This window comes from Berghia stephanieae, chromosome 1, assembly GCF_034508935.2.
Source record: "Berghia stephanieae isolate SIO BIC M18660-M18661 chromosome 1, UCSD_Bste_1.3, whole genome shotgun sequence".
In the NCBI taxonomy this organism is placed as follows: Eukaryota; Metazoa; Mollusca; class Gastropoda; order Nudibranchia; family Aeolidiidae; genus Berghia; species Berghia stephanieae.
The window spans coordinates 12,501,656-12,529,385 of NC_088360.1; the positions used below are offsets into that span (position 1 = coordinate 12,501,656).

Here is a 27,730-nt window from a genome sequence, read left to right on the forward strand (position 1 = left end):
GGAGATAGATAGTGCCAGAAAAAATCAGAGAATAAAAGCATTTCTGGAGGCCAAACCGTTGGCCCAACTGAAAAGGCGATCCCCGCCTTGCTGATCAGCGGTTTCTGATCGTTACACCAACAATTTCATGACGTCTACCTAATCCGAAAATGCCTTTCTGGAATCACGAGCCTTCTTGATACACCCAGCCAACCACTCAATGGCCCACCTTATCTTCCCTGGCACCACATGCGCATACGAGTGATGCAAGCAGTCTCACGAACTAGCATCCCGTCATAGGCTACCATTTAAAAGGTGGTTTCAAACTAAATGACTATCGTGCTTCTCTACTCTCGCAATGCTTAGAGGGTCTGATAGAGTGTAACTGTCAAAGTCCATCAATTAAGCTGTGCGAATCAACACAAACGTGACCTTTTATATATATCTTGTATTATTAAATGTGTTCAACGCGCTTTATAAAGGGTCCAAAGGGTAATATTACAGGGGGTTTTTTTTATCTTTTTGACGCTGTTACTGGTCAGTTACTAATTTTACACCTGAGAGTTCTGGGAAATAAAGCGTAAAGAGCCTTTTCCAAGAACTCAACTTTGCGCCGCCCACAGCGGGTTTCGATCCTGGGACTTACAAGTACAAGTCACAATCCGATTACAATACCACTAGACCACGAAGCCGCATAAACATGTATAGTTAATACCATAAGAACAGACATGTGATGTGATAAACTCCGCTTAATGTGTTCTTATATTACACAATGTGCACGGAGGCTTTACCTGGAACAACTGGCCTACATACATGGACATAAAAGATGCCTACATAAGACATCGAACAAAGACATGAAACAACACCGAAGGGCTAGAGATCTGCTGATCGCTAGTTCGGATAAGTAACTTAGTAAGTACGTAAGCGCGTAAGCTCAGTCTCATCAACAATATTACCATCCACCCCATCCCCATATATATATAGGGGACAGCGTAGCTCAGCGGTACATCTTTGTTTCGTACACGGAAGGTACCGAGTTTGATCACCCGCCGATGCTCTGTGTGGCCAAGAGTAGGTCACCTCGCCCTATCTCAATTTGCGGAGTTGCACTGCGGCTGACGCCTGGGTTATTCCAGTCTTCCTTTGGAATAGACACTGGGATGAATAAAGGGAATTTTTTTTTATATACAGCCTCCTGGTGGATTTTAATGATAATCGGCTAGGACACTATATTTATTAGTGACGTTAAGCCGTTGTTTGTTTGTTTTGTTGTTGTTGTTGTTGTTGTTGTTGTTTTGTTGTTTTGTTGTTTTTTTTTGGGGGGGGGGTTTGTTTGTTTGTGTTTTTTTTTGTCTGTTTGTTTGTTTTCTTGGGGGTTTTTTTCATCGGTTACAGTACAATACTTTGGCATTTTTCTTCTTTGCAGTATTTTAAAAAAATGAAGGGTCTGTGATGAGTGAACAATTGAATGGTTTACAATAACAATATCATGCACCGTGAATTGGATTCAATTGTCTGATGTCATGTCGCCCAGCCTGTACTTTTTATTCTTCATGCTGGCTAGAACTTTTCATATGTCTTGTGATCAGAATGTGTAAAAGTCAAAACATGATCAGATTTATATTATTATTTTTCCCTCTGGATACGCTTTTATGCTCGCCGGAGAAATATTTCATACGGGCGTCCGCCATTGTTCCGATAGTTTAGAGCCAGCGTTACTAAGTTACCATGCGTCATTAGGAAGGAAGTGACGTTACGACTGTTGAAGATTATTCTGTTGCGAGTAGGATCACTGGACCCCCCCCCCCACACACACACATATAAACACACACATGCTTGTTCAGGGGTTTACTTTTCACGAGGTTCATGAATAGATAGTTCGAAGATGACGTCACTCAGGTCTTTGTTATTGTTTTTTGCCATCCGCGTTTATGAGTAATGCTCACTGAACTGTATTAACCCGACTATAAACGTTCATGGATACACACAGTTTTGTGTGTTGGTCCGTTATACTTCCGGATGGCAATGTTATGAGCTTCTTAGCCAAGCGCATACTATCTATAGGTACGACTCACTAAATGGGTTCAAAATGACACTGCAAATACGCTTCAACAGTCGTAACGTCACGTCCCTCGTAATGATGCATCGTAACTTAGTAACTGGCTCTGAACTATCGGAACAATGGCGGACGCCCTTATGAAATATTTCTCCGATGAGCATAAAAGCGTATCCAGAGGGAAAAAAATCATTATTAATATGATCATGTTTTGACTTTTACACATTCTGATCACAAGAAATGTGAAAAGTTCTAGCCAGCATGAAGAATAAAAAGTACCGATTTTCTTTGTTGAGAACCACGATGGCCGCCATTGTTGGGCGACGTGATATCAGACTATTGAATCCAATTGTGTACAAAGTTAGGAACCCCCTGGTTTGTTTGTTTGTTTGTTTGTTTGTTTTTTGTTTGTTTTTTTTTTTTTTTTTGCTTTGTTTTTGGCCTGATGTCTTTATCAGAAAAATGTATAAGCACCTAACGGGCTGCTTGAATCGTCCAATAAATTATAATGCGAGTCCACCAGGGCAGAGATAAATTATAAAGCGTCTTGAGCCTGTTTTCAATGCTGGGAAGTACAATATACAATATTATTATTATTATTATTATTATTATTATTATTATTATTATTATTATTATTATTATTATCATCATCATTATTATTATTATTATTATTATTGCTACTACTATTATTATTATTATTATTATTATTATTATTATTATTATTATTATTATTATTATTATTATTATTATCATTATTATTATACTTACTTACTTAGGCCGCCCCTTGGGGCGCCCAACATGAGCCACAAGTCTTCGCCATTCTGTCCTGTCCTCCATAAGCGTACGTATATATATTCGCATGTTTCAAACACGAGGGGAGATAAGTTTAAAATATTTGTTGAAAGATGTAATTCGCCTATAAGGAAAAATAATTTAATGCAAAGGACTGTTTGGAATAATCTAAAGTTTCTAATTCAATTAATAATTGTAAGAATGCCATTGAAACAGAGCTTACGAACATAATATTTGATTTTGACGAATAATGTAACATGACAGTGGATATTATTGTATTTTGTTTATCAATTATTTGAAACTCTCGAATGCACAAATTGGAAATGCCAAATGAATGTAAATAGAGTTAATTATACTACGAATATTGAATATGACACTTATTTATGCATTAGATGTCTAATTATATCAATTAATCAAAATTGAATACTTTTTTATATAAATAATTGATAAATTGTATATATGCATAAACGTTACACAGAGCATTTACGATTAATATTATTATTATTATTATTATTATTATATTATTATTATTATTATTATTATTATTATTATTATTATTATTATTATCATTATTATTATTATTATTATTATTATTATTATTATTATTATTATTATTATTATTATTATTATCATATTAATAGTAGTAGCAGCGGCGGCAGCAGCAGCAGCAGCAGCAGCAGTAGTAGTAGTAGTAGTAGTAGTAGTAGTAGTAGTAGTAGTAGTAGTTGTTGTTGTAGTTGAGACGATGACCTCAAATGAACTCCTAGGACTCGGAAGCCTGGGGCCATTTCCTTTTCCGACTTCCGATCCAAACAAATTCTCTACTTTCTTTTTACATCGTAGTTGGTGACATGGCGGCCGGTGTAAGTATATCTTATGATAAACATCGTTAAATATCACCATCATCTGATCTCAATCTTGCTATATGAACCACCCATGTTTGTCATTAACAATTCATTAATATTTTAAAACCTTATTTGCAGACTCTATACACGTACCCTCAAAGCTTCAGGGCAAACAAAGCTTTGGTTGCCGCCCAGTTTAGTGGTGCTGACGTCAAAGTTGCACAAAACTTCAAGCTGGGTGAAACCAATAAGTCCAGTGACTTCTTGAAAAAATTCCCAAACGGAAAGGTAAGCTGATCATTTCCAAATTTTTATGTTTGAAGTGTTTTATATTGATGTCTTGACTTATAAATTTTAAACGTTCCGCAGTGTCAGTCGTCGTGTAGTGTTGTCTGCTAGAAATAGAAAGGGGAGTCTGCTGACGCAAGTCACATGCAATATCTTTAAAACTTGAACAATAGTTATAGATCTAAAGAAATATGGCAGATGTTAATCAGTTTAATGTAAAATTGTCAACAGGTCAGCAGTTTCTGTCGTCTGTAGAGTGTTGTAGCCACTGTCTTTTAAATTTAAATTATTTTTTTTTATTACTCAATTATTATTTTGCGTTTCATTGAGTTGACGATGAAGATGTGTCTGCTGTTGTGTAGTGATGGTGGGGTTGACATAGTGTTGATGTGGTGGTTGTTATTATAGTGATGGTGGCGATGATGTAGCTAGTAGTGGTAGATAGTAGGCACTTGCAAGAAGTAGCTCTCGTGAGTTGAAAACAGGCGAGGATTTCTGTTTCCGTTTTTGAGGGGAAAAAATTTAGGAGTGATTTTTAAATGCTCATTCTTCTTTCTCAGTGGAATGAAATGGCATGTATTATATATCATTGGAAAGGGCATAAAATTCTGCATACAATGATGCTAATATTGTTAGGCACTTTGATAACTCCAGTCCAGCGGCCGCCGATAGGCTCACTGTAAGGTGAAACTCGTTTTTTGGAACTTTATTTTTGACCCTTTACTGCGTTGTTCACCATGGCGTTATTTGTGAACCTATGTGACTAATTTTGGTATCATTATAAAGGGCACAAAACAAGCTTTCTAACGGTGTATTTCATTCTCAATTCCTGATTGTATTTCTCAGAAAACTTATGTAATAAAAATTTATAAATTTTTGAATTATAAGAACTTTTTTAATTATGGATACATTTTAATTATACTTCATACATCGATAGACAATTAATTGAAGAACATCTCTGCCAAATTTCATCAAAATTGATACACTCGCTCATTATTTTATTTTTCCCGCCACCAACCCCACTTTTTAGGACAAAAACCTCTTTTTTTTTTCCATTTTCATTTATCCTTAATTTATTCCATACTTTCCATACATGAAAATGATTTATATGAAAATAAAGCTTATTTTCTGACCATTAAAATGATATCTAACACTTGCCATTTATTTTTTAATTGAAACAAAATTACTGAAATCAATAAGTGGGCCATGTTGACTGCATGCAAGACTCAAATTTCCCGATCGCCGCGAGATGCTGGTTTTGAGGCAGCAGTGAGATCACAGATTCTCTCTGTAAAGTTGACAAAAAATTTCAGTAGAAAAATATAAATAACTCTGGAACCGTAGGTCGTAGAGAAGCAAATAAGGTATCAAATTTTATGTTTTTTCAAGTCCCATTCACCTGACTGAGTCAAATCAAGATATTTTGAGTTTGAAAATTTTATCAAAGTGCCTAATATTATCTTCCTATATCATGATTTTGAGAAATCTTTGCGTAAAGATAGGCACTTTGATAACTCCAGTCCATTGGCCGCCGATAGGCTCACTGTAAGGTGAAACTCGTTTTTTGGAACTTTATTTTTGACCCTTTACTGTTTTGGTCACCATGGCGTTATTTGTGAACCTATGTGACTAACTTTGGTATCATTATAAAGGGCACAAAACAAGCTTTCTAACGGTGTATTTCATTCTTAATTCCTGATTGTATTTCTCAGAAAGCTTATGTAATAAAAATTTATAAATTTTTGAATTATAAGTTTTTAAATTATGGATACATTTTAATTATACTTCATACATCGATAGACAATTAATTGAAGAATATCTCTGCCAAATTTCATGAAAATTGATACACTCGCTCATTATTTTATTTTTTCCGCCATCAACCCCACTTTTTAGGACAAAAACCTCATATTTTTTCCCCTTTTCATTGATCCTTAATTTTTTCCATACTTTCCATCCATAAAAATGATTTATATGAAAATAAAGCTTATTTTCTGACCATTAAAATGATACCTAACACTTGCCATTTATTTTTTAATTGAAACAAAATTACTGAAAACAATAAGTGGGGCTGTTGACTGTAAAACTCAAAATTTCCCGATCGCCGCGAGATGCTGGTTTTGAGGCAGCAGTGAGATCACAGATTCTCTCTGTAAAATTGACAAAAAATTTCAATAGAAAAATATAAATAACTCTGGAACCGTAGGTCGTAGAGAAACAAATAAGGTATCAATTTTTTTGTTTTTTCAAGTCCCATCCCCCTGACTGAGTCAAATCAAGATATTTTGAGTTTGAAAATTTTATCAAAGTGCCTAGAAAGAGAGTATATGAGTTTAAACGCTTATAACTTTTAAACCAGAGATGGTCCTTTTTAATTTTAAAAAAAGTCCCTCTCGATACATATTAAAGTAGCTTCTCTAAAAATTTCAGAGCAAAATATGTTTGCACTCAAAAGTTAGCTCCCCAAAAAACAGTAATTGGCCTCGATTGTTTACAGAAGCTGCCATTTTCTTTATACTGATTCACTTCCTGTCGTCTGCTGGGTTTGAGAGATAACTTCGTCAATCCACATCAAAACTTTACATCTTTATATCTTACAAAATATTCCATTTATGGAAGTTATTTTTGTTTTAAATTATTCAATTAATTGTCGTTTTCATGTCCATGCATTCGTTTTATAATTTACAATTCTCTTCCTTTTTTTTTTCCGATTTATTTTTCCCTGTTGATTTTGCCGTTTTTCATCCTTTGACGGCCGTCTGTCCAATAATCTTCAACAGTCGTAACGTCACTTCCTTCCTAATGACGTATGGTAACTTAGTAACACTGGCTCTAAACTATCGTAACAATGGCGGACGCCGTATGAAATATTTCTCCGGCGAGCTTAAACGCGTATCCAGAGGAAAAAAAACCCATCAATTTGATCATGTTTTGACTTCTACACATTCTGATCACAAGGCATATGAAAAGGGAATGAAAAGTTCTAGCCAGCATGAAGAATAAAAAGTAATGATTTTCTTTGTTTAGAACCAAGATGGCCGCCGTTGCCGGGCGTGTTACATCAGACTACTGAATCCAATTCAGGAGAACGGGGGAGCGGAAGTTTTTAAAATCACCTATTTTCGACCATTTTAAACACTTATACACCACCTCAAACATTTATCAGTCCATATCTCTGCTTTTATGAGGTCTATTTTCATTTTGAAAAGTTCAAAGTGAACAACTAAATGACGCCGATTCAGTGGTGTATTTGGTCTATCTACATGTGAATAAATATTCAATTGTCGAATTTTCCAAAATTACAATAGGCCATTCATTTGCATGTTGTGATCTATTTTTCCTTGATTTCAGCTGTTTCAGCTCTAAACTATACCTTTATCTCTCAATAAATAATTTTTCTGTTTGCAATGTATTACAGAGATGTTGAATTACCACATGTAAAAATGTCAAAGTTGTATCTGAAGCCGTTTCTGAATTATACTTGATTATCCATTGGGTTGCTGTGTTTTGGTCACATAGATTCCTATTAAGCTTCTATAGAGATTTTTCACCACATAAAAGGTCATAACTTTTTAAGAGCGGTAATTTTTTCACTTTTGTAAATGTTTCACTCCCTTTTATTTTTCTACACTAAATTAATACCGATATCACTATTTTGAAAAATTCTTGCAAGTGCCTATAGATAGTGATAAGTGATAAAGGATAATGATGATCATGTAATTGTAATGGTGGTGGTGGTTGCTGTAGTTTTTATAACGATGTGATAGCTGTGGTAGTGGTAGTGATGATGATGATGTGATGGTTGTAGTAGTGGCAGTGGTAGCGATGATGTAAAGGTGGTGGTGGTTGCTATAGTTTTGATGATTTGGAGGTTGCTGTGGTAGTAATGATATGTGGTGTGGTGGTGGTTGTAGTAGTAGAGGTAGTTTATCAATGGTAACTTCTATTATTTGCAGGAGCACTGAGATATGAGTCATGAGCCACGACAAGTGTGTGTGTGTGAGGGGGGAGAAATTCCTGGAACTTTATGAATTATATTTAATTAACTGTAAATAATACAATAAACGGGGACGGAACTATTCTCATTAAAGTAATCTGACAGATAAGCTGATATATTTCAAGATGTAAACGGATGATCAAGTCGGAGAGGTGGGGATGGGGACATATTCATGGATTGGATTGGAGTAACAAAAACATGATCTTGTCAAGTTTCAGACTTGAAGGAAAAGTTGAACCGTTCAAAATCTCAATTCTATGTCACACAAAATGTTTCAATCATCTCTCCTTTTCTTTCCTTCTCAAACTAACATACTCATTCAACTTCAAGCCAATCGACAACACACCATTGTGAACAGTAAATAGTGTTGTGTTCAGCGATGGGATAAAAATTAGTTTTCAGAGACGGGAGACTGCTTTTACTACTGCAAATAGTGATTACGTCGTGGAATCATATTCGCAGTACTACTGCAAATAAGCACTTCGATTTAACTTAGTTTCAATGCCCACTAATTTAAGATTTTTCATTTCTATAAGTGGTGCGATTTTTCTAATTTCAAAAACAATTTGCCGAGTTGGTTATCGCTTATTGCTGACACCATTATTACTTAATATGTTTCCCATCAGTTTCAATATTGCAAATGATGGCAGACATTGTTTTATCATGTTATAGTATCTCTGGTTAGGTGAGGGGAGGAAGGGGGTTTCTACCACACCCCACCCTCTCCTGATAACAAAAAGGGGGATTCATCTCAACAATAAAAAAAATATCCCCTCTTTAGATGTTGGAAGCTATGGAAATCCTTCCAAAGATAATTTGTAGTCTTGGCCACATTACCTTTACAGGATTTTTTGTAAACCCCTCTTTGGAACTATTTGTTCTGTTATTGGTTAGTTAATATTGAAAATTGAATCGGCTTACCTTATCATTATACTCGTACTACTGATAGGAATAGTATAATCATTAGTAATAGTATTAGGGCGAACATTTTATTCTCTATAATAAAACTATATTAGAGAGGTGTTCCAAATTAGAATTAACCCTGTATTCTTTTCCATATTAAGTTCGGATAAAGATTAAATCAATCATCTTTTTATTACGAGTGACCTTATTTGATGAGGGAAATTATCTTCAAAGTATATCAGAAGACAATCTGAAGGCTGACATAAGCGGAGAAAAGTTGACATGTTGGTTGTTAATACTGTAGTTCCATACTACTCAGTCTTTCCAATTCTATGTCTGCTTTAGGTTATTGACATTTGTTTTGATGGGAAGGTGTTTTTATATTTTATTGTGTTCTTATTTTCCAAGGTTCCCAGCTTTGAAGGAAAGGATGGCTTCTGTCTATCTGAGAGTAATGCCATTGCTTACTATGGTATGTTATTAATAAAGATTATTTCTGAACTTTGAATTTGAGGGAGATTCCATGTTTACTATATTATTTTAGTCTTGGTATCAAAATAAAATCTTCTTAGTAGTTTGTGAATTTTATTATGCACGACTATTTCTTACTATATAAATTGAGCTGGATTTATAGAAACCCGATTAAGATTATTAAGTTTTTCCAATTGTCTAAGAGTCATTTGTTTCATAAATCTCTATTTGCTAATTCTATTATAATTTTTAAAAGGATAAGTCTACAGTCGGTTAGATATTCGTAACTGAAAAATGTAAGGATTGAAACCACTGCTTTTAAACATTTTTTTGCTCTAATGCGATATAAAAATATTTCAACCAGTGTCTAACAGTCAGCTGAGAGGTACTGATGAGAAGCAGCAGGCTTTGGTTCAACAATGGATAAACTTCAGTGATAATGAAATTCTTCCTGCTGCCTGTACTTGGACATTCCCATGTTTGGGCATTACCCAGTTCAACAAGCAGGTTCGTGTGAATGTTTTAGAAATGCCCATATCCTTTTTATTTAAAATCATCTATGCTATTTTGAAAATGAGAGAGTAAAGAGTGATTCTTGATAGACAATATGGAAATTTTCACTTTTTCAGGGCTGGGAATCTTCCCCCTAAAGGCGGATTTCCGCCTAAACAGTGGTTCATCTCTGCCCATCACTATCCCAATTCCGCCTTTTTCAGATTTTTCTAAGGATAAGAAAAGGCTTACTCCATCCATTACATTAACATCCCTACCACCACTGCTATTACAACATCCACCAAATCTTCATCCCAACCATCACCATCATTGCCACCACCACAACAACTAGCATCACCACATAATCCCTACCACCACCATTGCTACAACTACTACCACATAATTATTGCCACTATTGCGACAACCACCATCACCACTACAAACCAGTACAGTTTTGCGTATTTTAAGATTTTTGGCTGGGTGGGGATCCTGACCTCCCATAGTGGGCAGGGAGGTACATGCTGTGTCTTCTATCCCCCCATACCCGTTTTCCAATTGTTTCCTGTCATTGTCTTGGAATGAGATTACTTAGTTTTATCCTGATCCTTGCTGGAGTTCCTTGGCTGGGAGGGAAACAGTCGAATGTATAGTTATAGTTTTGGGAGATGATATTTTTTTCCTTGTAAAGCATCTCTCTGTTATGCATTGTATTATATTTAGTTTACATATTATATTATATGATTGGTAAACATTTGAGTGTATTCCTCTTAGTTGGGACCTGTACTTGTGTCTGGATGAGACTTTTAGGTGATCTCAAACTAAGTACTTTGACGGTGTGCTCTTGGAATCTACATGTTACCTATTTGAACGAGTTCCCCTTTGACTTACCTTTTCTTTTGTACTTTAATTGTAATTCTAGAACTTTTTACTATCCCGTTTTCTTCCTTTTTACTGGCACTGATATGACCTTAATGTGTTGCAAGTGCCGTAAAACCCTTAAAAACAAACAAACAAACAAGATTTTTGGACCCAAATGCACGGATACTATTCCAAAGGATTTAGTACGATTTTAAAAAATACGTGATGTGAATGATGTTGATATACATTTGATGCAATGATACACATGTTGTACACCAACTGTTGACTGTGTTTCTGAATGAATGATGCATCACATTTAGTACTATAGTTATCATTTCAATTAGTTATATGAGGCCGGTTTTCACTAATATTTTTCTCATACATTTTTGAGGATTTGCATAGAATTATGCATATAAGCTTATTTATACTTAAAATAGTCTCAGACCACATTTAAGCTTTTGCCACTTGTTAAATAGAAAATTCTAAGTGAAAATTAAATTGAACTAACATCTTTGACTATGAAGCCTTCGATTAAAAGCTGTATTCATACCTGCCTATTATTACAGACCGTCCGTAATTGTTACGGAAGTATAAGGACAATTACGGACTATTACTGATACAAATGGTCGCAACGTTAAATTTAAAAAAAAAATTTTTCATTATTTACGGCATGCTACAAAAAAAAATTTATATATAATGTGTAGAATTTGTAGCAGATGTAGTTTTTACTTATTCACTGGACTTGCTTTCTGATGAATATTTTGCCATGCTGTGGAAAATGGGCTTTGATTGAGGCTTGACCCACATAAGCAGTAGGCCTATATAACATGGTAAGTATTTTACATATATTATAAAAGGGTGTATCTATCATTATTTCTGTTTGATTTAGTATTACTAGACCCTGTAAATTCTCAATTAACTGAAATCAGTCAATTCGTCAAATTCAAATATTTTTTAAAAGGAAAGAAAGAAATGAAGAAGAAAGAAAGAATTCATTAATCGTAGTCGAATGACCTTGAAGTAATTAGGAATGTTCCACAGTGCTACGCATAGCTCAAGGGCCGTTTATTTTACGATGGATATATTGCCACGGCTACGTGACGCTTCTTAGAAGTGCCGTGTCTGAACACATCCCAGTGTATTTTCACACAGCCTTCGTGAAATTATCTTTTCACTTTCCAAACCTGTTGTGATCCCAATGGTAGCCAATTTTAACTGAGCCGCTGAGCAATAAATTTCACTTTCGTCTCAGCCAAAATTGACCACATTTACTTGGCAGAACCTAAAAGTATTAAAAAGTTTAATGCGAATGCTGGAAGTGCGTTATGAAGACATCTTCAAATCGAAAGTCTTCACTGATGTGGGTACCTAATTATAAGAAACAATTGTAAGTAGCCTAATTAATTCCCATGTAAATTAGTTTTCTGCCATTGTTTTGCTCAAGTGAGCTTGCTGTGTACTATTCATCTCGATTCTTTGGATTTTTCTGATACGATACGAAGAGTTTCAGTGAGGTTCAGTTTCAGTCTCAGTCAATTTTTATAGAGCTCATTTACAGGTCTGTCTATATTACTGAAATTTGAACATTAATTACTGATGAATTTTGTATTTCTTACTGAATTTGAAATTTTCAAGTAGGCAGGTATGTGTATTGCAAATTAACTTAAACATAACTGAATTATTTCCCTTTATAATAGCTAAAAGTACTCGATTTTAATTTATAAAATTTATATTGATCTTTTTTTTTCTTTATTATTTTGTACGAATCTTGAATTACAAAGTGGGCAGCTTTAGGAACGGTATTTGGTTCAAAATGAATTCTCTAGAACCATTTTAGAAGTATTTAACTTGTCTTTGCATTTTACATATTTCCCATCATTTGACCAAAGCAATAGTATTAGTAGTATGTAGTAAAAGGAGGAGTAGTAGTAGTAGTGATGCTAAAAAAAAAAAAAAGAGAGAGAGAGAGAGAGAGAGAGAGAGAGAGAGAGAGAGAGAGAGAGAGAGAGAGAGAGAGAGAGAGAGAGAGAGAGAGAGAGAGAGAGAGAGAGAATGCATTAGATAACATATATGGAAAATATCTTGCTACTGTTGCAAAATGTCCACTCTCCCAAATATTTTATCTCAAAACTTACTTATAGCTGATTTACTGGGCTAGCAGATATCATCATCACAACTTCATTTGGTACATCATCATCATCCCCACATCATCGTCTCTTACCATCACCATCATGGCATCACCACATCTACAACTGCCACGACCACCACCACATCACTTCTACCACCACCGCCACCACATCATCACCACCACCACCACTAGAGCACTGTCGGTACAACAACCACCACTTCTTCCACTGACACTAGCATCAATACTAAACTACCAACATGTTTGGGGTCTTTTGGTCATTTCAAGTGTTTAGAAAGGAATACCTTAGATATTGCAATTTCTGAGCCTTATACTAATAACTAGAGATTGCTTGAATAATGAAGATCAGAGTTTATTTTGATTTGGGTTTGGTGTTAGCTTTTATATAAATTTTTATATAGTGTACACTTTTGTCCACATGTGCAGACAAAATACACTTTTTAGGGTCATAGAATACACTTTTCAGACTTTTTATTCTGGGAACGTTGGCAGGTCTGCCACTACTACAACCACATCAGCATCACTATCCCCACCAACCACCTACACATCATCATCCCTATCACTACCACCTCGTCACCATCCCTACCACTACTACTACAACTACCACATATCACAACCACCACATCACCATCCCTTTCACCACTACCATACAACCTATTACATATCATCCCTACCACCACTACTACAACGACCTACATATCATCTCGATCACCACATCACCATCCCGACCAGCACTTTCAAATCATTCTAAGATTATGCTAGGCAAACAATTTCTCCTCATTTTCTGGAGTTATAAGAGGAACAAAGAACAAAGCAATTGTAAATTGTATTTAGAAGATATGACTTTAAAAATATTGAGTAAATTGAATTGAATTGCTGGTTATAGCTATGTCTGTAAAGATTCCTTTTCTCAAAATATATTTATCCATTCACTATTTTGAAATGGATTATCAACTGTGGTATTTATATTCTCTGTTTAGTATGCTAGTTGAAAGCAAGATTGATCATATTTGTCTTTAATTTTTGAAATTTATTTTTAGGATACAGAGAGAGCCAAGGAGCAGATCAACCATGCACTTGGTACACTCAACAACCATCTTCTGACTAGAACCTACATTGTTGGAGAGCGAGTCACCCTGGCTGATATAAGTTTAGTGTGTAACCTCCAGTCACTATATGAACTTGTAAGTGTAATTTCATCCACCTTTAATTTCTTTTTTTTTTTGGGTGAGGGGGGGGGGGGGGGGGGGGTTGTTATTGTAAATAAATTAGTACAGTAGTACTTAAGATAGTATTTTACGGTGAATAGGGTGCCTGCCCCTTTCCCCTATCCCAGCCCCCAATATATATATGTTATCTAAATTAGTCTAAATAATTTTGCTTAACGAACCAAGAGTGCATTAGTATTTAAAACTTCCAAAATCAACCCCTTTTTATTCAAACACCCTTGTTTAGTTTATAAGTCATATTTCCAATTTTATTATACACATTGAGAGACCAAGTAGTGTATGTTAAAATATATGGGGCTGATAATGTGATGTACTCATTTTCATTTGCTCAGATAAGCAGAGATTGAAATAGTTAAACCAGTCTACCATGGTTTGGAGTTGAGCATTTATTATTACAGTTAAAGCCAGTATTTGGAACGTCGCTTTATCTGAACAGTTGCTTAATTGGAACGATCTGTCTGTTACAGAAAAATATATTGGTTAACCGGAAAGCACACCAGTTAATTGGAACGATTTCGGAGCTCCAGCAAACGTTTAATATTTTATTTTTCCCTTTCCAAGCAATCAAATAATATATGAATATTCCTATTGAAAAGAACAATAATGGAGTCATCCAGTGTCTTTGATTGAACAAAAAGCCATGAATTGATATAACAACCTGTTCCTTTTAATATGGTGATATGTTATATTCTAGCCATTTGTCAATTTTTAATGAGAGCGGTTTTATAATAATGCAGCGGTTGAATTGCATTTGACGAGGCATACAGCTTTAGTTAAAATTGTATGATGTGTTGTGGATTACTGTGAAACAGGATTCGTCCTTGATTCATTTGGCTGCTTTTCGAGATATGGATTTAGTTACAATTTCACATGAACGTGAAGTTATAAGATATGGTAATACATTCTCTTTCATCTACCATCATGACTATACACATGTAATGGTAAATGTAACGCAGAATGGAAAATAAGATTTTAGACAAATAAAAGAATTCTTTGTATTAGTGTATATAAATATAACGCTACTGTGTAGTCTTTATGGTGTTGTTTTAATTGAGGCTCCAAGCTGAATCGGTTAATTGGAATATAGTTTTATTGGAATGATTTCAGCGTATTGGCGATGTTCTGATCAAGCGGCTTGCAATGTACTATTCAATGGAATCCTTAAATTTTCTTATGTCTGGGACATAATTATAAGTTATTTTTATCTTCTTTTTTTTTTTTTCTTAGGTTCTTGATCCTGCCTTCCGTAAATCATTTGGAAATGTCAATAGATGGTTCACCACCCTGATCAACCAGCCACAATTCAAAGCTGTTCTCGGAAGTGTCAAGCTAGCCACATCAATGGCCACTTTTGATGGTAAGGATTAGAATAAAGGTAGCATTATTTTTCCTTATGTGCATTGTCATTGTTTATGTCAATTTATCTTATTTTCACAATCTTCATAAAAACCTGCTGATTTAAAAGAACAAAACATTTTGAATATAGTGTGCACTTGGCTAAGAAGCTCACAACATTGCCATCCGGATGTATAACGGACCAACTCACAAAACTATGTGTAACCTTAAACGTTTATAGTCTGGTTAGTACAATTAAGTGAGAATTACTCATAAATGCAGATGGCAAAAAAAAAAAAAACAATAACAAAAGCACGAGTGACGTCCTTTTTGTTCTATCTATAGATCATGTAGGAGGAGGATACCAGAAAAGTGGGTTCTGATTTCAAGCATTTATATTATAGTTGAAATTAAAAGATTTGCTTTCATATATTTTATTTTGTCAGTGATGATAATCTTCCATGAAGTTTTGGGATTTTCTCAGAAATTTTCTGCTGATTTTGCCGTACATTTTCCTCTGATAAAAGCTCAGGCCAAGTGGTGAATCCGCAAAAAAATCACCATGTCTTTTGTCATATTTTGAGACCTGTGCTCAGTTGTATGAATTTTGGTGACACTCCAATTTTTATGAGTGTCTAGACAAACTGGTGCCAGATGTCAAAAGTGAGACAGGCAATTGAAAAGGAATGGGGTGGGGGAGGGGGTAACTGAGTCTTGAACTTATTTGTAAGTAGAGTTAATATCCATTTACAAAGATAATTATTATCCTAATTAAAAAAAAAGTGCCATCAATTAAACTTCTCTCTCTCTCTCTCTCTCTCTCTCTCTCTCTCTCTCTCTCTCTCTCTCTCTCTCTCTCTCTCTCTCTCTCTCCTCTCTCTCTCTCTCTCTCTCACTCTCCTCTCTCTCTCTCTCTCCTCTCTCTCTCTCTCTCTCCTCCTCTCTCTCTCTCTCTCTCTCTCTCTCTCTCTCTCTCTCTCTCTCTTCTCTCTTATTAATTGTTTAACTCACTCTCTTTCACTTTTTTTTGTTGTTGTCCCTTTCTATCTTTCCCTTAAACATATATATCTCTCAACCATTCTTCAATCATGCATGTTAACTTTATAAACATCTGATTATTGAGAGATGATAATCTATTACAATTATAAGGGATGCTCGACTTAGTGTACTCTTTTTACCTTTGTTTTTGCAATGCTATACAATTTTAATTTATTAAAGATATGTCTTATTTGTAAGATCCGTTACCACTGGGCTACAGTAACAAAGACAAAACAAGTAAAAACAAATAATTTCAGGCCTTTTGACCAAAAGTTAATTTTAAATCTCTAATAGAGGGCATATAAAAAAATCGTTTTAAAGAAAGGACAATTCATTAGAAATTTACATTAGGTTATACTCTACTTTTAAGAATTGTTGTACACTAGAAGTAGTAATGTAATATACAAAACTATGATGTTTTTGTTTTGTTTGACCGATGGACAATTCCCTCCTATATTTCCTCCTATTTGACAAATTACCATTATCATCACTGATTGATTGGTCCTGTATAGTGTCCACCTCTTATCTGTTCACTTTGAAAAAGCCAACTACTGAACTATTCTCGATTAATTATTAACATGCAGTTTGTGCATTGTTATGAATAAATACAAAAATGCACACTGTACTTTAGGTACGTTATGATAATGTATGGAAAATTGATAAAATTAAAAATCAGACCTTTTTAAGTGATGGGTTAATTTTGGTTGCAATTTACGATTTAAGTGTTGAGTTATTTTTATTTGGTGTGTTATAAGGGTTGCAGGTAACAACTAAGTCTTTGAAATTAGTGGTTGAAGCCCATAGTTTGAGGGGTTCGATTACACATTAACTTGCACACTTTTAGGATGAGTATGTAATAGGAACCCTCTTAGTCTTTCCCTCTCTTTGACAAATTACTGTTCATTTTAGGTGTCTTTCCTGAGTGAGGTCTTTTGACCTCCCAAGGTGGGCAGGCAGTCCCTTACTGTTTCTTCTACCCCTGTTTATCTGTTTTCTGAGTTGCTCTCTGTCTTTGTCTTGGAATGGGATTACTTTTGTCCTAGCCCTGGCTGGGGTCCTTGACTTGTGAGGCAAACAGTCAAATGTATAGCTATAGTTTTGGGAGATATTTTTTTTCCTTGTAAATCATCTCTCTGTTATGTACTATTACATTTGTTTTGTTTTGTATATCATGGTTTGTAAACATTGTGAGTGTAATCCTCTTGATGGACCTGAATTGAAATTGCAGTTCCAGTTTCTGGTCCCTTGGGAAATCCATGAATTAATTAATTGTTCTTATGGATGTTATATGAGGAGAGAACGGTTATTGTACAAGGCAAGTAGGTGTTTTAAAAAAATAATATTTATTAAGGGAAATGTTGGATTTGATTTAGAAAAAAATACAAAATGTGGTCGGATTTTTTCAACTTTGGTCAGATTTTTTTGTGGTGGACTTTGGTGGACATCCTGACATCCTATTTCAACCATTCCCCTTTGTATTACCTTTTCTTTGTGTGCTTTCAATTGTTAATCTATAACTTTTTGACTATCCAATTTTCTTCCTTTTTACTGGTGCTGAAAATGACCTAAATGTGTCGCAAACGCCATAAAACCCTTAAAAACTTAGGCTCTTTGATCCGTGACTCTTGGAGACTCCTTGTTATTTCTCCCAATATCCTGACAAAAACTGTAAATCCTCTTACAAAATGTTGAAGGCCTTAAATTGGCAGGTATATTTTGAATATTTCTGTAATTTTTATTATCCGAGTCGGAGTTGTTGCCTTGTTGCTTTTGGCTGCAGGATTCTGCTGAGTGTCTTTTATTTCTCTTGCGGTATGCGAAATGTATGGTGTCTGGATGAATGCAGTGAATTGAATTTGACTGAGATAGGAATAAAAACCCTTTTATTGATGTCAGGAGCTGGTCATGTGATTAGTTATGAAGTGCTAGTTGGCTAGCCTTAGATTTCTTAAAGTGTATGATCAGTGTATGACAAAAAGCAACTCCCAACAAAAAGTTTTTGTAGGTTGGTAACTCTGCATCTGAAAAACTTCAAAGATATTGCATTTAGTGTTAAACCCCCTAAAACTAAACTTATTAACATTTTTAGATCATAATATAGGGTTTAGGTTTAAGAGTACAGGGTGTTTCAAAAGAATATTGCAGAATTATAAAAATTGGCATTTTGTCAGTTCTAAAGCTTTGTTATGGACATAATCAATGGGAAATGATAGAGGACTTGTCAAAGTTTGATTTGTGGCCAATTTGTATCCTGCAGTTCTTGCTTATCTCAACGAAAACATGCCTCGGCAATGGATCAGCGCAAAAGACCTTTCACTTTGCACTTGCGGTGCCAGACAGCCAGATCTCCTTGTGTACTTTTCAGAATGTGGTGTTAAGGACATTTGTTCTGCCACTTTCATAAAATATTGATGAAAAATCGAATAACAGTGGAATCAACAAATTGGTTTGCGACATCCAGAGGCTTGTTTAGGAGGAATGCTCATTTCAATTTTTATGTCCACATGAAGCATTTTTTATAATTTTTAAAAATGTTGCTCTCATTAGTTTGAAACACCCTATGTTATGGATTTACTAGCTTCAAAATGGATGCATATATACATATATTTTTTAAAACTTTTATTTTCATTGACAGCCAAGAAGTACCAAGAACTCCATGGTGGCTCTGGAGACAAGAAAAAAGAAAAGAAAGGACAAGACACCCCTAAGGAGAAGGTTCAACCAAAAGTAAGCAAAGGGTGGAATTAATGGCTTTAAAACAAAATGAAATCATTGATAATTTACTTTTAAAATTTTAAGCAGAATCGCTACGCGATAGCACCAATATATACAGATTTTTATTTTAAGAAATAATCTAAATCTAAGCAATAGGAGTATAGAAAATATATATATATTTTTTTTTTGGCATTAGATCCTTATCCCAATTTGAATCATATTTGATCTATTAAGAAAGAAAAAAATTTTCAAACAATAGTGATCTTCTAGATGCCTTGATCTTGGAAACTAGGCAAGCCCCCAAGGAACAAAAAACTGATTTTTTTTTTTTAATATGATGGGGAGACAGGAGAAATTTTGTTGTGGAAATGGTATCAAAATAACTTGTTTTCTTCTGCATTTCTTACTGAATATTGTCAAACGACCCTCAAATTGAGAGCCCTGGCACTCCTTGTAGTCTATTAGCTAAAAAAAAATGTGATAACGAACAAAGTGTTGGGTCACAGTCATTAAACTGTTAGGCTTTATATCAAGCTTTTTGCATATATATATATATATATACATAAGGGGTGGTTTCAAAGCCAGAGTTGTGCTTTAATATGAATATATATAACAATAAGGAGTAGTTTCTAAGCCAGTGAGTTGTGCTTTATATATGAATATATCAATTTGATGTAGGGACAAAATCATTCTAAAATTAAAAATCATTCAATGAAAATCAATTTATATCTTTTAAAACGTATATGTAGAAAGCATACATCATATTATTATTATTCTTCTTATTATTATTATTATTATAACAATCTTTAATCACAGCCTGATTTACAACACATATATATGCGGGTGGTTGGATGGGAGCATCACCCTTGAATCATATACCTATGATGTTCGCATGGGTGTACGATCTGATAGTGATGTCGTTTCTTCTTCTCTTTACTAGCCTATCCTGCTTCTTTGGTTTGTGATTGTATTTTTGACAGGGGATATTTTTTTTCCTGTAAATCTTCTGCCTGTTTGTTCTTGGTTATTTATAATTTAGCTTATGATATCTTTAGGTTATGATTTTGATTTACATTTGTACTATTTTTGTTAGATTGCTTGTTTTTTTGTTTCAGCGGTCTCTCATATAACCTCAATTGTGTTGGAAGAGACCTAAAGCAACAAACAAACAAAAAAAAACACATATCACTGTATATGATAGTCTCCCTTGTTTAAAAACAAAATTGTTTATGAAAGAGCTACCCTAAGCTGTATATTATATTCTTTGTTATTATTGGAAGCTGTGACATTTTAATATGTGATTGTTTCACGTATACTGCACATGTCAAGACAAATATAACTGCACCAACATTTATCCTCTATTTCTTCATTGCAACATATCAGCAATGCAAAATATCAGCAATAAGTCAGTTTCTATCCAGTGTTTCTAAAAATCAAGTTCCATACAGTTTTATTTGATTTAGACTATTTGTTGTTTATTTCAGCGCATTAGTTCAGTTTTACTGAAAAAGTGGCCATAATAGACTACTAAGCAAATATTTTGCTTCACTGTTTCCTATTCCTCTGCCGCTTAACAAACACAAACCACTACGGCAGGTGTTTTTGCAAATCACTGAGCACTCATGGGTGCAAGAGTGCCAGCCGATTGGATTACCGAAAAAAAAAAAGTCGCCGGCTTTTTGCGATTTGGATTTGATTGATTTTTTTTTTTTTTTACAAATTACTGCATTACAACCTTTGGATTAAACATACAACAATTGTGGACTACTATTATGAAGACTAGATGCTGAGAACAAGACTTCAAATGACGAGGTAAGGGTAAGTCCGTGAATCTTGCAGGTTTTTTCAGATTATATGTCTGGTCATAAGTAGACTTGCAGGCTTTTTGGGGTCCAGTTGCTTGCACCCATGTGAGCACTACACAATTGAACATATTAACAATTTCACCTCTGACGGTGTGTAATTCCTTTTTACAGCCCAAGGAAGAACCAAAGCCCCAAGCTGCTGTAGAAGAAAAGGAACCTCCCAAGCCCAAAGATCCATTGGCTGAATTGCCTAAGGGGTAATTATGTGTTGTCATTTTTTCTCACCTGTTATGCTGTAGAATGACATTGTTCGAATTGACTGAAACTTTGATCCAATGGAGGTGCTTTATGGCAATCCATATGATTCCTTTCTACCATCATTAGCAATGGGAGGGCTGAGAAATTGATCTTAACCTCTTTTGCTTTTTTTCTTCTTTTTTTTTTCCATTTATCATTATTATATCCCCTTTGACTGAGATCCTGTGCTGTCTGGTGCCTGATGACACTTTTAGATTGGCCCATGCTAACCACATGGGTGTTTTGCTGCTGCAATCTAGTTTTGTTGCCTCTTTGTAATAGTGTCATTTGAAAGAAGAAATACCCATAAAAATCACCATGTTGGTTTGCTTTCACTTTTTACTTTTCTTAGCTGGATTGAGACTCTTGATTTCCTTTGTAGACTCGGGAGATAATTTGCTGTCTCTTCCCTTTATATTTCCCTCCCCCCTCTTATCATTTGTACCAGTCCACTTAGCTTTGTATCCTGTTTAGGGCCTGCCTTTGGTCTTTTTCTGTGAGGGATTTAAACAGATGGATGAATTTTTGGGTAAATATTTCCTTTATAAATCATCCCTTTAGGTCTTGTGCTTGTGTGTGTATGGGACTTATAAGTGGTCTCCAACTAGATATGTGGATATATTTTTCTTGGACCTTCTATTTATATTTTTTCTTATGAGAAATACATTCCTGTATTGCTTGCTGTAATGACCTAAAATTGTCGCAAGTGCTGTAAAATCCAGAAGAGGGAGAAAAAGCTTTCTAGGAAATATTGTTATAAAGAGTTGTAAGCAAAACATATCACCGAATCAAGGGGGTCTTAAATGAAATTGTCTTTGAACTTTCTATTTCAGTACAATGGACTTGGATGAATTCAAACGTACTTACTCTAACAAGGATACTGAAACAGTGGCAATCCCATATTTCTGGGAACATTTTGACAGGGAAAACTATTCCCTTTGGAGATGTGATTATGCTGAATCCACTGAAGACACTAAATTCGCATTTATGTTGAGCAATCTCGTGGGAGGTAAATAAAAAATTGTTTTGAAATGATTAGTCAGTGATGCCAAAACTCCGGTTTCACCGGAAAAAAACTCCAGTCTTGAGTAAAAAATTCTGGGTTCCGGGCAACTTCCGTCAAATTCCGGTGGGGTCAATTTGTTCCAAGGATACCCCTCCCCTTCCAACCACCACGTCATCATCACTGCCACCAGTATTACAACCAGACCATCATCACTACCACTACTACTACAACCACCACCACATCATCACTACCACTACTACTGCAACCACCACCACATCATCATCACTACCACTGCTACTAAAACCACCACCACCACATCGTCATCACTACCACTACCACTACCACCACATCATCATCACTACCCTACTAATACAACCATCAGCACCACTACAACCATTACCACCACCACCACCACATCATCATTACCACTACTACTACAACCATCACCACCACATCATCATTACCACTACAACTACTACAACCACCACTACCACATCATCATCACTACCATTTGTACTACAACCACCATCACCACCATATCATCATCACTACTACTACAACAACACCCACTATCACATCTTCATCATCACTACTACTAACAACAACCACCAACACCACATCATCTTCACTACCACCAGTACTACAATCTCTACCATTAGGTTTTGGCGCTTTACTTCATTGAAATAAGGAAACTTTGGGATTGTATTTGGCAATGTGTTTATGTATCATAATATAATTCTAATCAGTTATCTATTTAGAACTATACAATGTGTAAACACAATACCATTCCAATTCCTTTTTCTTGTGTGCGGAAATTCCTCTTTCGGCATTGAAATTCCTACGAGTGGTGTCTGAAACTCCTGTGAGCCAAATTTAAGGTTGGCGTCTCTGGATTAGTTGTTTTAAATAATTGTATAGCCTCTGATGAGAGACAAGAGAATTTTTAATATTTTATTTTATTAAGAAGAATGCACTTTCCTCATACATATATTTTATGATGAGACTAAGAATTCAATTCATCCAACCCCCATTCTCTTATGATAATGGATTGAGACCACCACTGTGAACTGATATTATGTCGGGTAGATGCTGAAAATGTGAATCTATAGCAATGATATCAAACATTGGATTTATATGCTTTATTTAATAAGGTTAAACTGCATTTTCCCATCACACACCCCCACATCTCATACTTCTTTTTGAATTTCAAATGCACTTTTGCATCTGCTTCATCTTGACATAATAGCAGATTTGGATGGTGGGTGACATTGTCTGATGTACTGTATAGTTAAATTTTGATTTCTGAAATGTTTTAAGTTTAATTTTTTGTTGTATTGAACAAGATAGCTTCTTTTAAATCATAGTCAATTATTTTGTATAACTGCATGTTCATTTTGCCTTCTGACCATTTAATTTCAGGACTGCTATTCAAATTTTTCTTTTAATTTTTTTTTTTGGTGCTATTTGATTTTGCCGTTGGAATTTTATGATTAATTTTGTTGGAATTTTGACTCATTGTGCTTGAGTATCCGCACTATTATTTTTATTTCAAGATAATCATTTCAATTTATGAATTTATTTTTTTTCAGGGATGTTCCAGAGAATTGAAAAGCTCCGTAAATATGCATTTGCCTCCATGATCATCACAGGAAAGCCAGGGAGTCTGGGTATCACAGGACTTTGGTTTTGGAAAGGACATAAACTGGTTTTTGATGTAAGTTGGCCAGTTGTTTTGTTCATTTTCCAATGATATCTTTAGGTTATGATTTTGATTTACATTTGTACTATTTTTGTTAGATTGCTTGTTTTTTTTGTTTCAGCGGTCTCTCATATAACCTCAATTGTGTTGGAAGAGACCTAAAGCAACAAACAAACAAAAATACATCTCTTATTGCTAAACAGTGTTGTCATGTGGTACCTTATTTACATTTTTATGGTTGTCTTATAGGTAATTTAGCAGGAACTGGGTGGGGTTCGCCATAGTGGGCAGGGAGGTACTTGCTGTATGGTTTCCAATTGCTTTCTTTGTCTTGGAAAGAGATTACTTGGCTTTGAGTAAATATTTGGGTGTATTCCTCTTAGTGGGATCTTGTGCTGGTGAGACTTTTAGGTGATGTCAAATTAAGTACAGTGATAGTTGCTCTTGGAATCTACATATATTCCCTATTTGAACCATTCCCCTTTGTCTTACTTTTTCCTCAAGTCCTTTTAATTGTACATCTAGAATGTTTTTACTATCCAATTTTCTTCCTTTTTTTACTGGCACTGATGTGACCTATATGTGTTGCAAGCTCCGTAAAACCCTTAACTCACTCTATCCTAGAGTTTTTTGCTACTATTCACAATTGGAAAAAATGTATTAAAAATGAACATGTGCATAGTTTTATTTAACTACCATTAACATGTAGAAACTAAATACGTTAGCTTTGATACTACACCCATAATTAGTCTCATAAAAATGTAATAAATAGGCATGGAGTAAAAGTAACTCGGGTAAACTACAGATATAGTCGGTGTTAGGGTTAAGTGAGTTAAAGTCAAGAAAAACAATTTAGAAGGAACATTCATCATCATTATCATTATTACCTAGGTACTCAAGAACATTTGAGTGTTTTGGATATAAGGGGGTCATCTTATCTCCACTGAATGGCATTGATGTTTTCAGTGGAAACTTAATGTTCAACGTGTTTAGATATATCTTTGCGGCCATAGAGCATTTTCAGTAAGGAAACAAAATATGGTAGATCTGTGGGTTGCAAAAGGGATATTTGATGAAAGGGCAATAAGGGTTAACCACAAGGAAAATCAATAGTAGCTACAGTGCAACCCCTGGATAACGACATCGCCCGGGACTGGAAAATTATGTCGTTATTCCGGGGTTTTCAAGATGGCTGCAAAAGGAGGCGTGTTGAGACCCGTGATTACAGTGCCGGAAAGAAATCACGTCTCAACAATGTTAGAATGTATTCTTCTTGTTTACAAAGGTTACCAGATATGCTTTCACTCTCCAATGTGTATTGTCATTGTTTTGATTGTAAACAGTGCCAGAACCCATTTGACGAAACTAAAAAAAAAAATAAATAAAAATCAAGTGCCAACATGATAATACCACACATGAACACAAGCACACATTTAGTTTTGGTTTTAATTCAAGTCAAATCCATGCGATACTGCTGATGAGTTTTGAATACCAATAATTTTATTGAAGTGCATAAAAATTCACAAGCATTTAAAAATAAGTAGATCTACATCTTGCGATATTAAAAAAAAAAAAAAAAAAAAAATTAGTATTAACCACAATAAGATCAAATTTGGACTGATGTTTTTAGAGAAACAACTGATTTTTCAAATGAAAAAAATAAAGTGAAAGAGGTTGTTATTGTTTTCTCCGCTATTCCAATATACCATAAGACCATAAATATCCATAATTGCCCCCATTGGACACGGCATTGCCTGATCTATCAGTCAACCTCCACTGATCTCAGGTAGCTATCATGGAAGGTTAATGGACCCTTGAGAGTTCTATCCACTGATAAACTTCTTTTGCTGTGGTTCCAAATGAACAAGTGCTGGTTCCACGCAGTGTAGTAATGTTCTGGTTGGTTGGTAACAAAGCAATCTCATATGGAAGGGGGGGGGGGGCATTTTTTATGAGTTAAGACTATGAGATGATGATGGTCGGTTACCAAGCATCGGTACCAACTGCCTATTATTGTTATAACGCTGTTGCTAAACAGGGGTTTTACTAAAATATATGTCGCTATTTGGGGTTTTTTGTTACTTATAACTCTCTCTCTCTCTGTGGCATATCACTTGGACGTAGCCTCCCACACAGTCCTTCGGAAGAAGTCTCTGTCTTGTGCCCATCTGCCACATTCCGTCACGCCGTTGTTGAGCCATTCCTGTATATCCTGTTGCCATCTTCTTTGTGGTTTTCCTCTGCCTCTTTTGCCCTCCGCCATGTCCTCCAGTACATCTCTCTCTAGTGTGTCGTGTCTTTTCAGGTGCCCAAAGTAATTGAGTTTCAGCTTTTTTATCTTACTCATTAGCAGGGACTTTTTTAGTCCTAGTGTTTTCATGATGTTTGCATTGCTTTCTTTGTCCACGGGATGCGTAAGATTTTTCTATAGCATTTCATTTCGAAGGCGGTTATTCTCTTTTCTGATTCTTTGGTTATAGACCATGTCTCGCATCCATATATTGCAGTAGGAAAAATACAGGATGTTAGGATCTTCATTTTCAGTCTGACTTCCTCGCTCTTCCAGATTGCCACTTATAACATGTAGCAAAAAAACTGGGACCAGAGGTCAATGTTGCTATCCAGGGGATGTCGTTATCCAGATGTTGCATTGTATATTGTTTTTCCTTTAACTTGTTCTAACCCATATTTTTTTAATCAAACACCACTATGAGTAATTATTGTATTTTAAATCTTTTATTCCTTGTTTTTTTTTTCCCCAGCTCAACGAAGATTGGAATATAGATGCACCTTCATACAAATGGACCAAGATAGACATAGATGCCCCAGAGACAAAGGAGTTAGTCAGAAAATACTTCGCGTGGGAAGGACCATTTGATGGAAAGGAAATGGACAATGGCAAGATTTTCAAGTAGATTAGCTTGTTGTTTGTCATGCCAGTATGTAAGATCATTTTTTAATAATTGAGGTGTTCCCTCTTTATTGGAATTGGAAGTTAATGCAAAAATCACAGTTTTTTTCTCAGATTTAGACATTTGAATCTCGGGAATGTTGATTTTTGCAATGCATAAAAATTGAATTATGACAATGGAAAAATAAGTTTTTGATTTGATGGACGTTCCTTCTCCAATGTACAATTAATTTAAAAGTGTGAAAGTCTTCATTGGTTTTGTGAGTCTTTGTTACATTTTCATGATATTTATTACATTGTTTGTCCTGTGATTGACTGAACCTTTATTGAATGGGGAGTAAACGGAAGTGCAATGGAATGACAAGAAAATGTGTAAAGACACACCACTCTCCTAATCTAAAAACGATGTCACCAACTAGTTTTGCGTTGAGGTATAAATAAAACAAAATCTGTGAGAAAAGCTGTTTGTTGTTTTTTTAAAAATCCTTTCTGTGTTGTTCTGTGAAGAGATAATTTGATTGGGCTACTTAAAGGTTTCCTCTATCTCCCTATAACATTTGTCCTTGGTCCTAGAATATTGAGTGAGTGCATTTGCTACCAGTTTCAGTCCCTTGATCAGTGAATGAGTAAATAGTAATACAGCAACACAGACCCACTGGGTATGAGATTATTATTTCAGTCGTGTGTGATTTATTTTTCTCATTTAGAAATCGAGTCATTTAAAATAGTTTCATGTGAGCAGAGCTGCCTACTTGAAATTTCAAAAATTCGTAGTTTCCAAGGGAAAAAAAAGAAAAATTCACTTTAATTAGCTTTAGAAATATACAATTTTCTCTCAGCATGGTTAAAAAATGGGTGGGGTTCCTGACCT

The 27,730-nt window shown here is 35.0% G+C and overlaps 1 protein-coding gene across 1 annotated transcript; it reads left to right on the forward strand.

Moving 5' to 3' along the window:
* The first annotated feature begins 3,596 nt into the window (after positions 1-3,596).
* On the forward strand, positions 3,597-27,319 carry LOC144968162 (elongation factor 1-gamma-like). The gene is made up of 11 exons (XM_078906201.1): positions 3,597-3,690; positions 3,811-3,960; positions 9,266-9,329; positions 9,693-9,835; positions 13,865-14,008; positions 15,281-15,410; positions 19,062-19,153; positions 21,118-21,203; positions 22,077-22,252; positions 23,839-23,963; positions 26,711-27,319. Exons 1-11 carry the CDS (start codon positions 3,679-3,681, stop codon positions 26,861-26,863), a joined length of 1,275 nt encoding a protein of 424 aa, XP_078762327.1. The 5' UTR covers positions 3,597-3,678; the 3' UTR covers positions 26,864-27,319.
* The last annotated feature ends 411 nt before the right edge of the window (positions 27,320-27,730 follow it).

Coding starts and splice junctions, on each gene's coding strand:
- LOC144968162 (XM_078906201.1), top strand. Junction 14,009..15,280: donor TCCAGTCACTATATGAACTT/GTAAGTGTAATT, acceptor TTTTTTTCTTAG/GTTCTTGATCCTGCCTTCCG. Junction 21,204..22,076: donor TTGGCTGAATTGCCTAAGGG/GTAATTATGTGT, acceptor TTTCTATTTCAG/TACAATGGACTTGGATGAAT.